The sequence below is a fragment of the Carassius auratus genome, chromosome 26, assembly GCF_003368295.1.
Source record: "Carassius auratus strain Wakin chromosome 26, ASM336829v1, whole genome shotgun sequence".
Lineage (NCBI taxonomy): Eukaryota > Metazoa > Chordata > Actinopteri > Cypriniformes > Cyprinidae > Carassius > Carassius auratus.
The window spans coordinates 14,152,237-14,166,980 of record NC_039268.1 but is presented as its reverse complement, the minus strand read 5'-3'; the positions used below and the strand labels follow the sequence as shown (position 1 = coordinate 14,166,980).

At 37.5% G+C, this 14,744-nt stretch overlaps 1 protein-coding gene across 1 annotated transcript in view; it reads left to right on the top strand.

The window, feature by feature from the left end:
* Window positions 1-14,744, top strand: part of dachc (dachshund c) — a 57,594-nt gene that overhangs the window by 26,222 nt on the left and 16,628 nt on the right. Inside the window, exons 3-6 of the mRNA XM_026204356.1 lie at window positions 2,229-2,354; window positions 10,333-10,505; window positions 11,490-11,625; window positions 12,785-12,919. Coding sequence (XP_026060141.1) covers window positions 2,229-2,354; window positions 10,333-10,505; window positions 11,490-11,625; window positions 12,785-12,919 — 570 coding nt within the window. The remainder of the gene's footprint in view (window positions 1-2,228; window positions 2,355-10,332; window positions 10,506-11,489; window positions 11,626-12,784; window positions 12,920-14,744) is intronic.

Below are 14,744 nucleotides of genomic sequence, written 5' to 3'. Positions count from 1 at the left end.
TGGAGATATGTTCACCTCAGCCTCTGTGGTGTCAGCTCTCCTCTTGTTTAAAGCATCACAGCTTCTGTCCATCCTGCATCCTGAAGCTAAATGCACCAACTTCTAAGCTGCCCTTCTCTTTGTGTATGTGCGTGCATGGTCTGCTCGTTACGACTTCTCAAAGAGAGCCCGAAAAGGGCTACATTTGTACTCGTTTAGAAAGAGCAGGTGATGGAGAGAGAAAGAGTGAGAGGGAGAAAGAAAATGCTCAATAGCACAGGCCTCTTTTATCTTCAGCAGAGGTCACACTATCAGTGTCAGCCACAGAGATGGGAACTCAAAGGCCACTAGGGAGATAGAGAGAAAGAGAGAGAGGACAGTTTTTTCCCTCTTTGAGTGGATTGCAGACTGAGAGTGGGGAATGCTTTGATATTGTCCTCTTCACAGGCTGAATAGGGACCTTGGCTTTCATGCTCTGATCTTGACATTTAGTGAAAGCATTTGGAGAGCAACTGAGAGAGTGAGAAAAAAAACACCCCGCTCCTAAAGCTCACTGCCAGAGCTTGCCTCATATTTGCACATAACTGTTGTGAATTGCAGGCAAATGCCAGCGTACAAAAGTTCTAGAACTACATTTGAGAGCAGTTTGCCCAGACTAGAGAGCAGACTTTAAAAGGATAGATCTTAAACACATCGGAACTGGATGGATACTTTCAGAAAGTCAGTGTTCGGGATGAACAGTCATATTCTGAATAATTTTGTTTTTTGTCTGTATGAAAAAAATAAGTCAAGCCAAAGTTGATGCAATGTTATTTGTTTAAAAGAGCAGCATTTTGGTTGTTGTCACACAACTGAATGGGAAGTTAGGATTGCACATGCTTAATTTAATAAATTACAGCTAATACACTTGTTATTACAATATTTGTTGTATTGCAAACTGGCCTAAATCTGTATATCCAAAATATATAAGATTAGGAACACTACTCCTGTTTTAACAAATTTTGTAAAAAAAAATCTATAAGTAAGAGTTATGTTGAAAACTTTATATCTTGGGTTGTGCGCATGTATGATGAGTGGAATTCATAAACAATGTGCTAAAAACACAAATTTAGATGAACTGCTTATTCAGTGCAGGCTCTGGTAATTGATGTGTGCACTTTTGTGGATACAAAAAACAACAACAAAAAAACATGTTTGTAAACATTCAATTATATATTGTTGTTAAAAATGTATTATGGAGTTCTGTAAATTTATTTGAACATTCTTATTCTTTTACAACATTTATTAAGCTTAGTGAATTTCAACATAAGATAATAATAGTTTATTTATAATAAATAAATAAATAATTTTAACATTTCAAGTTGTGTAAATTACTAAATAATTATTTAATAAATATATAGATTTCTTTTTCAGTTACTTTTTTTGTTTCTCTTGCTCCAACTAGTAAATAAAAAAATAAAATTAAAAAAAGGTACATCCCAAAAACATTTTCACTGTTCCCCAGGGGCCATGTTAGAATGATCTCAGCCTAAAAACAACTTTAACAAAACAACCTTCATTTTGCCTTACTGATGTCTTTTTATTAAGCTAGTGGAAGAGGAAAGAGAGTAGCATGCCATAGAGTTCCGTGGCTAGAAGCAGCTCTCTGTGCAATGAAGGGAAGCTAATTTAATTTTAATTGAATTATAACATGTGTGCACTGGGGGTACACACACATGCACACAGTTAACAAGGGTTATTGGAGACTTGCGACAATGGGCAGGTGCTAGGCAGCCTGAGTTATCAGCGTAAGACAGGGGGAGCAGGTCTCATCTTACAGAGTCACCTCGTTCAGCTGATCCAAGGCCTGCTCTTCAGAGCTGGTGTCTCGTGGTAGATAGACGCAGGTATTAGTCAATGGACTGACTGCAGAACAGTGATGTAAGCCAGACTGTAGCTTTGAGATGACGCTGTGAGTAATAATAGACCTGTTGTTATCATCTAATGTTACAGTGTCAGTGTGCTCTTCTGTCAAATTCAATTATGGGATGTGAAATATTCATAATTGCTTTCACAAAAGCATTTGAATGAGGCACATTTTGGAAAAGCAGTGAGGTGAATCTGTTAACAGTTATTCATATTCACATATTCTCATGAGATTTAGGCAGCTGAAGTGATAGAATTGTTTTGGAAAAGGCTAAGAAAACGTAATGATTATGAATTAACACCTTTTCTTTCTCTCTCTCCCTCTCTCTTTAATACTCTGATAGGCCTAACAGCTGCCACACTTGCTGAAGCCATGAAGAAGAAGATCAAATTGGAGGTGATGAATAGTTACCATGGCAATAATAACCACGGCACAGATTCTGAGAATGGTGACATCACCTCCAGCATGGGTAAGTGTCAGTTCATCTCTTAAACTGAAGCTCAGATGTCAAACTAACGTAAATGCTCAGACCCTATGTAACCTGGTCCATATATATATAGTATATTTTATATTTACATAAAATATTTTTCTTAAATATATTCAGTACATCCATGTGTGTGTATTTATTGTGATGAGTCAGCTGCCTCCTCCCTGATTATCATCAGCACCCCGTCCTAAATCACCGCCCTTCACCAGAAAAAAGAAAATTGTTTTCACTTCTGCAAGCAGTGTTTGGATTAGACTTTAAACATGATGCACACTATCCTTAAGGCTGGAATACACTACGACTTTTAAAATCTGAACAGATTTGAAAAATACTAGACATCAGTCACTTACCAACTTTGTAATAGTCACAGAGGAAAAACTGACCATCATACTGGACATAAAAAACTGAGGATCACACACTACCAGACTTTAAAGTTATTCCAATCACAACAAACTCAGAAATGTGCACATTGTAGCTAGGAGACATATGACAAATGAAAACAATGTGTTCTAAAATTGGCCCAAAATATCAAACATGTTTGATATTCTCCGACTGGATGGAATCCAGTTTGAAGCTAAAAAGTCTGATTCTGTTTACACTACACGATTTTCTATGAAACTGGCTTTGACTTTTGGCAACTATCGGCGACGTCTCTGGACTGTAGTCTGTAGTTTGGCGCAAAAATCATGAATTCCCGCCTTTACAATAACAGCAAACACTCCCCTGTCTGTCACGGGTTAGTACTACAAGAAGTCATGCACCAAACTCAATGTCATCGGTTCTGCCAGGGGTGTCCCATCAGGACACTTAAAAATATATAAGTGTCCTGTATTATTTATATATAAATAAAAAAAGTTTGCTATACTGTATCTACTTTTTTAAAACCAAGTACGAATCATTTAAAATAAAATAAAAAATAATTTTAAGGTAAAAAATTACATACTGCAGCTTTGATAAAAGAGAGAAATTGTCCCTATTCTATGACGCAGTGCTTATTTTCCAGAAACTGTCCATTGATGCGGTGCTTATTTTTCAGAAACTGTGCATTGTAAGCAGATTTAAGCAAGAAAATACCATGAAAATGAGGTTGTGACCTTTCGATGGAGGAAAAAGTGAAAACAGAGGCCAGGATGTCACAGCGAGAGGGATAAGTGTGAATAAGATTAGCCAGGTTTTACCCACAAATGCTAATAAGAAGGAGTTTTTTTATCTTCAGCAATTTAGAGTGAGAATAACCTTGAGTGTGGACTCTTGGTGTGGAATATTAATACAGCTGAAGAGAGCTGAGTGGTGCAGAACAGCGCTTTTCAACTTTCTTTCCTTCATCGTTACATCCATCCTCAAAATGTCTGTCTCTTTCCATCTCTCAGGTTCGGTGGTGTGTAATTTTAATTCTGACACAATGACAGCTTTGTCTGGTGAACAGATCTGAAAATGTCAGTCTTTCATGCCTGTGTTTTGAACATGAACCCTCATCCACTGGTCATATAAGCATTTACATTTGACAAACACAACTGTTCCCAGAATAGTACTCTATGAAATGTGATGCATCTGAACCCTGAAGAGTGAACAGATCTGAAAGGATGTGTGGCATGTATGAGGCTGGCTAGACAGATACGGACGGCAGTGTTAGAGTGGAACTCCAGTGGCTCTGATCCAGTTGGTGATTGGGACACTGTTTTTAGCAGCTCCCCCTCTGCCATGATTACCAGGATATGAGCTCATCTCTGGTTAAATAGAGGTTCTTATAACAGCTGTGCCCCTGAGCAGGAAGTGGAGGGCTCTGGATATAGTCACACCGTCCTGTCAAAGAGGAATTTAGAGAGGATGTGTCTTGCTGAAGTTGAGTTGGTAAAAGACAGCATCAAGCTATGTGTATTGTACACAACAGCTTTTTTAGATATGAAATTCTCAATAGGTTTTGCTCCATAAAATTTATTTTACATTGGAAATTGAGTGGTTAGCCAACACGAGAAAGCAAAAATGTTCTCAAAATCAACATTGAAATTTATTAATATATTTAAAATACCAATATTTATTCATGTTCTTTTATTAAGGGTAATTTATTAACATCACCATGAAAACTCAAGAAGCTTGTCTTCATAAATGAGTATTTGGCCTCTTGAGAGTATTTTTTTTTTTCATTAGCTAATAATTGAATGCAGTCATGTCATTTATTTATTTATTTATTTATTTATTTTAAAGAACAAGCTAAAATTCCAAAGTAATTCCAAAATGCCATTGAGTGTGATAGGACACATGTCTTTTGACATTAACACAAAAGTGTCTTCGCCCACATTTAAGTTAGATCTATAATATCCATCCATTTTTTAAACCACTTGTGTATCCTAGCCCATCCTACAGTTTTGTGCCATGTATAATATAATATAATATAATGAGAAGAGAAGAGAAGAGAAGAGAAGAGAAGAGAAGAGAAGAGAAGAGAAGAGAAGAGAAGAGAAGAGAAGAGAAGAGAATGTTGTGGTCTCCAGGGCTGCAGTTCCTCCATTAGAGCCTGTCTCTCACTCTCATGGGATTGAGCTGACAGATAAGCCAAACTTCGCCAAAAATGTAATAGAAAAGAAATGGGATTCCTGCAGAACATAATCAGGAATAATTGGATGATAAAAGAAGAACAGTTAATGAAGTGGAGCATTTCCCCCCTTTTTCCTTTTAATTCCTATAACATCATTTTAGAATCAGCATAGAAATGAAACATGAACAAAAAAGTTTTCAGAGGAGTCACCGGACAAAAGATGACATCACTGACTTTCCTCAAAAACTCTGTTTCTCACGTTTTAGCATCAGATATGCCCATGTGATCTTCGTTTATATTTTCTATACACTCTCAGAATAAAACAGAAATTAAATCTGTAAATATAAAGCAATCAAGGGTTGGTTGGAGAGAGTGACCAAATGATGACAGATTTTCCCCTTGATTCTCTATTAACTCTCTAGTACGTTCTTATAAGACAAAAACCCCGGTTTAGACAAAGACTGAGCTGTAGAGATAAAAGAATGGTGCATTTTACTGCATTTGTTTCACAAACGTTTCATCCATTACAGCAAAATGCATAATTAGTTGTAGTCTTGACTCATAGGTGAATGGGGATGCAGTGTTATCATAAATACAACTTTTTTCCCTTTATTTTGAGCACTTAGGTTTTCTTTCCGTTAGTGTCGTATGGAATACAGTGACCTTTAGGAAAAAGGACTGAAACATGAGACAGAAAAAATGTGAGAAGACTCTGCTATACTGAGTGTGCGCTTTTTATAATTAGAGTCATAGAGATTGGTGTGAAAGCAGAGGGAGAATTTGTTGAGTTGAATTGAGCTGAAATGTGGTTGTGAAGAAAGATGAGAGATTTGATAAGAAGCAATATGTTTGGTTGCAGCCAACTGGAACAAAAAGGAAAGTGTCATTTCTGCACTACGAGAGGTACAAGTGATTCTACTTGACCCTAAGTTGTTAGGTTCAAGACCAAGAGATCACATTTTGGCTGGTTAGCAAATCCCTGTAAGATTTTTTGTGTGTTTATGTGACCATATTCCTTCACACCCACAAATACAATGGCAATCAAATGATTGGTATCTATACTTTACTCTTTTTTTTAAGTATTTAAATTAAGAAGAAAATATTGTAAATTGTTCATGTGATCGTGAAGTTGAATTTTCAGCATCATTACTCCAGTCTTCAGTGTCACATGATCCCTCAGAACCCATTCTAATAGGCTGATTTGGTACTCAAGTGACTTTTTTTATTATTACAAATGAAAACGCCTGTGATATGTGTGTTGTTACTTGAATAGAAGTCATCCTCCATGCTTGAGCAATTTCTAGCTCTTAATATTTAAAGATTTAAAGACATTAACAGGTGTAAATAAAAACACACAAATGAAATATTTGTCTTAGTTAATTAGTTGTTTCAAATAATAATATTGACTCACATTAACATGTCTCCCTAATATGAGTGTATTTTCAGCAAAATGACCATACACAGATTTTATTTGTATTTTTGTGCTTTAGTAATGTGTTTTTGTGCTCATGTTTTTTCCACAGACTCTCTCTCTCTGTTGTGTGTGTTTTGGATTACATGCAGCAGATGCCTGATGCTCATTGTAAACACAAGTAATCACAAGCAGCTGGTCGGGACGACTGCCTCTCTGAGTCTCTGTGTGGCAAAAGTGTGTGTATGTGTGATGTTCTCTGTCTTGAGCGCTCGATCATTCTGCTGTGTGTTCCTCTGACCAGACAAACAGTGGGAGTGTGGGAGAGCACTGTAGCTCAGCACACTGCCTGTTAAGACTTCCTTCTCCAATTCTGCCCTGAGCAAATCTTATCTTCTCTATTAAGAATGAAATTTGAGCTTAATTTATTTATTTTCTCAGCCATAGATCATCTCATATCTTCTCTCACAGCCAAAGAATGAAAAGTTCTTTTCATCTATGTATCAAAATATCTGCGCAGTCATTAACTTTCCACGAACGAGGCCCCAAAACCCTTCAAGGGCCTCACCACATAAGCCATTTTTCCATCTCTCTTTTTTATTCCTCTCTCGTCCCCACTGCGGTTGTTGTTGCTTGTTTTGTGATTATTTCCATAAGGGAAGTAACTCGACAGAAAGCACATGAAGGCATCATTAATTTCATCTAAAGGAGAAACGAGACTTCCGGTTTTCCATGACCCCCTCCCCCACTCCCTGCTGACGGGAATGTGGAAATTACTCCATGGTGTCTAACCACTACAAAGACCAGACCTAAACGCAGACTGAACACCTAGACCACAGCTGCTTACTGGCAACCACACCTTTGTCTGGGAAATAAAGCTTGTCTATCGCTACTGTTTTATATACGGCTGTCAGGCTGGAACACGTTATATGCCTTTACTGGGGAAATTGAGAAAACAATCGTAATCTTATCGTAGGTTAATAATTAATCGAAGATATTGTAGTGTGTGAGAAATAGAGGTGGGATCAGTGGTGTCAGGCCAGCAACTTCTCAGATGTGGCAGTCTCTTCCTTTCTCACACACCTGCCGGTGGTCTCTGTCTCAGGGGAGGTTGGCCTGGGGAAAAGAGAGCTGCTGCGGTACCTGCAGGGGTTATATAGCACATGAGCAGGAACTTTTATGACTGTGATTAAAGTAGCAATAAAAGAGCAAAGGGTTTCCAGTAGCACTAGGAAAATTGGAAGCCTCATATCTGTGTATAATTAATCTAACTTTTGAAGTTTTTTGTTTTTATTATTTAATCCATTGCATAGGCAAACCCACAAAAAATGTAGATGTTTAAATAAAAGGAGAGGATTTATAGCAAACAGTAATTCTACTGAAATATCAAAATGCCTTAATTTGGCATAATTTGTCACCTTCCAAGAATAGGGTATAAAATAAGGCAAAATGAGTAGCAAGGTTGCAAGTATAACTAGATAGCAAATTTCAAATAAACTCAAAAGGGGATATCTAGTACCAAATGTTAGTTTATAGTAATTGATAAGCTTGAGAGTTATTTGAACATTTAAAAGTGAAAATGAAATAAATTGTACGCATTTAGCAGACGCTTTTAGCCAAAGCAACTTACAGTGCATTCAGGCTAACATTTTTTACCTAACATGTTTTCCCTGGGAATCGAACCCACAACCTTTGGTGCTGCTGACGCAATGGTCTATCACTGAGCCAGAGGAACACCAAGGAAGACTTTTTTTAAAAATTTTAAAAAGCATGTGTCGCTGAGCTAAATTTTTGAAAATAAGGAATTCAGTCTACACTATAATTATAAAGAAATTAAGAAAATTAGTGATTTTCTACAGGTTGATGTCAGAGTTTAAGGAATGTTACTTTTTTGTATTAGGGGAAATCATACCCTGCGGGGTTACTGGGTTGCATGAAAAATGTGTCATTTATTTATTTGTTTATTTATTTTAATATTTAAAAATCATTTTATTACAATGCAGTGTCAGATTTGTGGCTACATTGTACATTTTTTGTTGCTGTTTCTCGTTTGAATCCTTTCCAGGTGTTGTGTTGTTCTGCTGTTCTCCACGTCATTTTACGCAACAGTTTGTGCCCAGTTTTGTACCAAGATCCCTGTTGTGTTTGGATTTATCCAGCCGAGTACTTGGCTCCTTCCCAGCCCTGTCATTAGTCTTCTTTTGTTTCCTTTCCTCAGCGTTCGCTTGTTTTGTTTCTCCTTTTTTATTAAACGCTAAATATTTATACAATTTGCAACTTCCTGTCAAAATCATTTACACTTCCACAATAGCTCGGGCTCGAGCGCACAATGGCAACTGCTGCGGGGGGATATTTTAAAATGGCGTGCCTCCAATTTCTTTTAGCCCTGGGCTCTTTTGTTTTAGGTAAATATAGATTGAAAGCTCGCCGTGAGTGATATCGGCCACCATGTGTTTGAGAAACAGGCATCAGTGGTACTGCGGCGTTAACAGACGCTCGCGGATCGCATTGTTATTCTTTTTGCAGCAGAAGCTGAGACATAGGCCCCTTGAGATACGGATGAAGGGTGACGAATGTTGATGCATTTGGCTGAGTTCCAGTCTCATTCAAAAGTGTCTTTTTGGATGGGGAGGGGGTTTAGTGTTTCCTTGCCACTCTGGCCCTTTCCCGAATACGCTTAGAAGGCCAGATAATGCTCCTATCAGCATTTTCTAGCGTAATATGGCAGTTTCAATTCCACTTGAAAAGGCGAATTTTGACTTTAAGAATATTAGTGACGCTTAGCGAAGAAGACGGAGCATGTTCTTGGCATGTACTTGTGCTTGGCTCAGATCCCTTTTCCATCCATACATCAATCTCCTCAGCACTCAATGGCTTTCTTTGATCTTGCTTTCACTTCCTTTCTGTCGCCCGATCACCGTGACTAATCTGCGCGTCATCCATTTCATGAAAATCAGGGGCTTTCTTTCTCTCTCCGTCTCTGACTTGAAATGTCATGACGAAAGGAAGGAGAACTTTCATTTGTAAGTGGCCCTTCAAGTCTCCGTGGCAGAGAGAAGACCTCTGACCCCCCGAGCTGCCTGGTATTTGGTTGAAACGCAGAGGGAGATGGAAGGTCTTGAAAACTATCACCTCCGAAGGGCTCATCATCTCCTGGCCTTCCTTCTCATCATCCGCCGCGAGTATCAACCCTAGTGAATCCATTAGCTCGAGGCCGACACAGTTCAGGAGCTTCTCTTAAAACGACTGATGGGAAATGAAAAAGTCTGTGAGAGAGAAACTGCCGAAATGTCCTCTCTCTGTGTGTCTCTCTTTCATCCTTCGCTTTCAAAGTGGCGGCGGTGTACGGGCGGCCGCGGAGTGGCTGACTGTAACCTTACGCCCTGACCTGTTCGGTTGTGAGAGGATCTATTTCCTTTTCCTGCCGTTATTCCTCTCTGGAGAGTATCGTCTCACATTCCTATAAAGCATAACACTGTTAGAGTGCTGCGTGAGATTGGATCAGCACACTAAAACAAGCAAAACACCGGTCACACAGCAGGCGTATGTACTGCAGTCTCGCTGTCACGTAGCTTGTTGTGCTACAAATAGAGTGTGTGGTCTAATTTATCACGGGCTTGTTATGTATGAAGACGTTTGCAGCAGTCTGAGAAGCAGCTAATTGGTTTGAGGTACAGACTCCAGCAGCTCTTGTTATACTTGTAGACATGCTGTGCCATAATGGCACATCTTTAAAGAGAGCTCTAACAAAGCAGAAAGTGATGAAATTTCATAAAGTGAAGCATCATAATTTGGAACTATTTACAAGCTTTTTTTCCGTACAGTGTGATGAGTGTTTGTTAATATCCTCAAACCGATGGTGCAGCATGTGTTATTTTAATGAGTTTGCGTTTGGAATGCTACATTTTTTTTCAGGGTTTCCTGCTGTGCAATAAAGTGTTTATGCAGAAATACATATTAGGTTATAGTTATGGATGATTAATTAATTTATCATTATTTGTGTTTCTGCACAGGTCTGGAACTTCCGTTCATGATGATGTCACATCCCTTGATTCCAGTCAGTCTGCCTCCTGCCTCGGTCGCCATGGCGATGAACCAGATGAACCATCTCAGCACTTTCGCCAATATGGCAGCCGCTGCTCAGGTCCAGAGTGTCCCGTCCAGAATGGTGACGTCAGTTATAAAGGTACAAGGACGCAAACTGTACCTACAGTTCTTAAGAAATGCAAAGGGAAATTTTAGCCCAAAAATGAACATTCTGTCATCAGTTACGCTATTTAGTTTCATATTGTTCCAAACTCATCAAACTTTTGTTCATCTTTGATAGAGAAATGAAGGTATTTTCATGAAACAGAGATTTCTGTTCCTTCACTTATATGGAAATGCGATATATAGTGTATTGCTCTATATCAAGCTTGATATATGTTACATATAAGACCATATATATTTTCACATGCGTATGTTCTTTGGGTGAATATATAGGATTATATAGGTTTGTCTTTAGTTATATACTGTATGTGTATACATGTACATGACAAATATGTCCTATAATGCATTAAACATAACATAAACATGCATATTTACTGGCTCTATAGAGTATATATATATATATATATATATATATATATATATATATATGGAATTGTTTCGGTTTCTAATGGGTTCCATATATGTTTCTACTTCATGCTTCACACTGAATGATGAATGATTTTGTTAACACTTAAAAAATAAAGTTCAATTTTGTTTACTATATTTAATACATTTATTAACATTCACAAAGAATTAGCAATACATTTGTTAAAGTATATTTAGTCATCTTTGTTAATTGTAGTTAGTCCATGTTAGCTCAGGTCCATTAAATAACTTTATTAGATCCAACTTTTGATTTGAATAATGTTATAGTAAATGTTGAGCTCAGTCAAGATTAAGATTTTTCATTGTTAGTTTGTTAATTAATGTAATTGTTTTAACATGTAATATGTTATCCAGATCTGTTCATGCTTTGAGTGAAGTTTTTCTTAATATAATTATTCTTCACACAGTGTACTGTTTAGAACAGTATTTAAAGTCCACAGCAGAGAAAGTTCTTCTGCAATTATTTAGAGTTTATTAGAGTTTTATCTAAAATATATGACTGACTATGATGACTGATGTTTGTGTTCACTATCAGGAGCGAGTCCCAGACAGCCCGTCACCTGTCCCGTCTCTGGATGATGGCCGCAGGTCCGGGAGCCACTTATCCTCCAGACAGAGCAGCTCCGTGTCCAGCTCTCCTGCCCACACAGAGAGCTCTTCTGACCGGCCACGTACGTCTACATGACAAAGACTTACAAAGATTACAAAGACTACGCTGCATATAACGTCAAGATTTTAGTTGTCATTGGAGTCATGTTAGCTGTAATAATATGTATACTTCTACATTTTCATTTCTGTCTGTATCCTCTTATACGACTAAAACCAAACTTACTGTTTCAGCAGAGTTTGGTCCCTGAGCACTTAGCACTACGCTCTCACGATAATGTGAAACTACACATATAACCTTACAAATGTGCTTTTAGAATTAAGAATAAGGTGATATCACAGAATCTACTAAAAGCAAAGCCATCAGAGCAGTTCATGTGCATTGCTTTAACCGGAACTAAAACTATGCAATTACAGATAATGCCCTCTACATTTTTCAGTCTATTATCAGACACATTATAAATCTCCCCCATGATATCGGATGGCGGTGGTATGATATCATTTGGAAGCAGTATGTGTTTTAAATCCTATTTTTGACAAAACTTAAGTTTAAATCTTGTAATCTTTTTTAGGCGCTTTGAGATAATATTGTCTACTTGTATTTTGTTTAAAGCTTGCTCAGGACGAGATCAGAGTGAGGCTTTCATTATTGAATTAAAATATCACACACTACCATTCAATAGTTTGGGATCGGTATGAGTTTTTAAAAGTTTTTGAAAGAAGTTACATGCATGCCAAGTCTCTATTTATTTGATCGTCATTAGTATTGACAACAATACTACTGTGAAATATTATTATAATTTGAACTGTTTTCTACTGTATTTGAATATATTGTAGTTCATGATGCAAAGCTGAATTTTCAGTCTTCACTGTCTCATGATCCTTCGGAAATCTTTGTAATATGCTGATTTGCTGCTCAAGAAACGTTCCTTAAGTTAAAAACAAATGAATATTTTTGTGGAAATCTTTTATAACGTTATAAAAGTTTTCTTTCACTGTTGTTAAATGTAATGCATCCTTAATGAATTAAATATTATTGAAAAAAAACTTAAATGTTAATGAACACTTACACAAAAATATATACAGTAAATATGTAATATAACAAAGCTGTATATAATTTTTTTTACACCTACTAGAATGGAGGATTGGGCTTCACGGGTCAGGCTTTTGTATCTGTGTCTTTTGTTGGTAAAATCTGTTTATATGCCCCTCCTCTCCCTTTAGATTTACATCAGAATGGTCTTTCTCTTGGCCATGCCTTGTTAGGCCTGTCTCCAAGTGCACCACCAGGCCCAAAAGAGGGGGATCTGGCAACCCATGACACAGGCCATGAAACAAAGAGGGCTTCTACAGAAAAAGGTATGATGCCTGTAATATTGCATTCTGTGTTGAATAGAATTTGCAAATATAAATAAATCCAATTATATCATTACAAAATACATCCTATTAAATAATATTTTATAACTTTTATTAAATAGCATTATGAGATGTCACAGTTTACAAACAATATTACTGGTGAACAACCCATATTATGACAGTTTAAACAGTACAGAGGTGCTTATTACATTACAGTTCACCAAGGTCAAAACATTTAGCAGTGACTGCACTTTTAGTGTTCTTCTATGATATAAAAACACGTTTAGAATTACACAACAGGAAAAAAAAAAGCGTCATGGAAAACGCAAGCATTTTTCCCAAACAGATTTAAAATTGTGTCTGATATTTTTCCTTTAGCTTAGCAGATCATTTATCAGCAGTGGTTTAGATTGACTGCAGAAAAGGATTGCTGATTTCGCTGATGTGTCACCTAATACTCAGTATATTTCATTTCTATTCATACGTCATGCGTATTCTGAGAAATCAGTGAGTACTCTCACTCACAGTTCTTTGAAAATGATCCATAGAAGTAGAAATAGCATGGCAGTGGGGCTAAATTAGTTAGCGATTTGCAGAGCGAGAAGTAATGAACAAGAACACCCCCCCCCCCTTCAACCCACCAACTTCTTTACCCTGGGCCTCCTGGAGGTGTAATTTTCCTAATAACCTCCCAGAACCCTTGTTTGGTTTTTGCGTTTGAAGGCGTTCATTAGGCTAATGAGGACTTTGCAAGGACGAGCAGTCAGCACAATTTCCTCTTTGTGCTGTAGAGAGCAGACCGTGAAAGCGGGGCTTTTGTGTGACTGAGCACAGCCTTTCGGGATTTGGCGAAATCGTGGAGCTCACACAGGTGCTAAAACACTGCATCAGATTTTTCACATTTCAAAGGATATTTTTTTTACCACTGATGCGACTACATCAGATGTGGTGATGTGGATGATGAGTTGTATTATGAGCGGGGAGGATTATATACACTGCTGTTCAAAGAGTGGGGTCATTTGATAATGTTACAGAAGATTTCTATTTCAAATAGATACTGTTCTTTGAAACGTTCTGTTCATTAAAGAATTCAGTGGCAGTCGATTGAATGATGCAGGACTTTTGTTTAGTCTGAATTCATAGCTACTTCACAAAGTCTGTCAATGCATCAACCAGCAGGGTTTACTCTTTTTTAACATTAACACATTAGGTTCAGTCAGAAAGCATAATGATGGTTTGCTCTTACTATTAGAGGAATGGACTACATAGAAATGCTGTCATGATGTTAAATTCGAATGTGGAAATCATGCAGTCCGTCAAGCCAAATGCTTTCTTGAAACCAATATTCTTTATTTTTGATTAAAAATACATTTCACAAAAGGCTGCATAAATTTGAACAGTTAAGCTTACTGTCATAAAAACTATGTCCTGTCCTTTAACTAGTTTTGATTTCGAAGTTGGCCCCTTGGCACAATTCCAGGCCTGCTGAGCTCTTGTGAAGTTTCGTCTCAAATTTTATGCATGCTGATTTGATGAAACTTCAAAAATCAATGGCTCTCCCTTTGTAGAACATCATTCTAGACTCTCAGTCACTGCTAGGACACCTTTACCAGTCGCTAGACTGAAGGATAACTTCCACCTTCATGTTCCTGAAATTAATCTTTAGGGGCAGCGCTGAAAGTGTGAAGATCAGAAGTTGTATCTCTTCTTTATGGCTTGTCAAAAACTGAGAAGTTCAAAGACGAGTCCTTTATCTGCCTCGGAGCTTTTCAACTTTCATTCATTCTCCGCTTGCTCTGTTATGCTGACTGTGGAGGGCTTTAGTGTT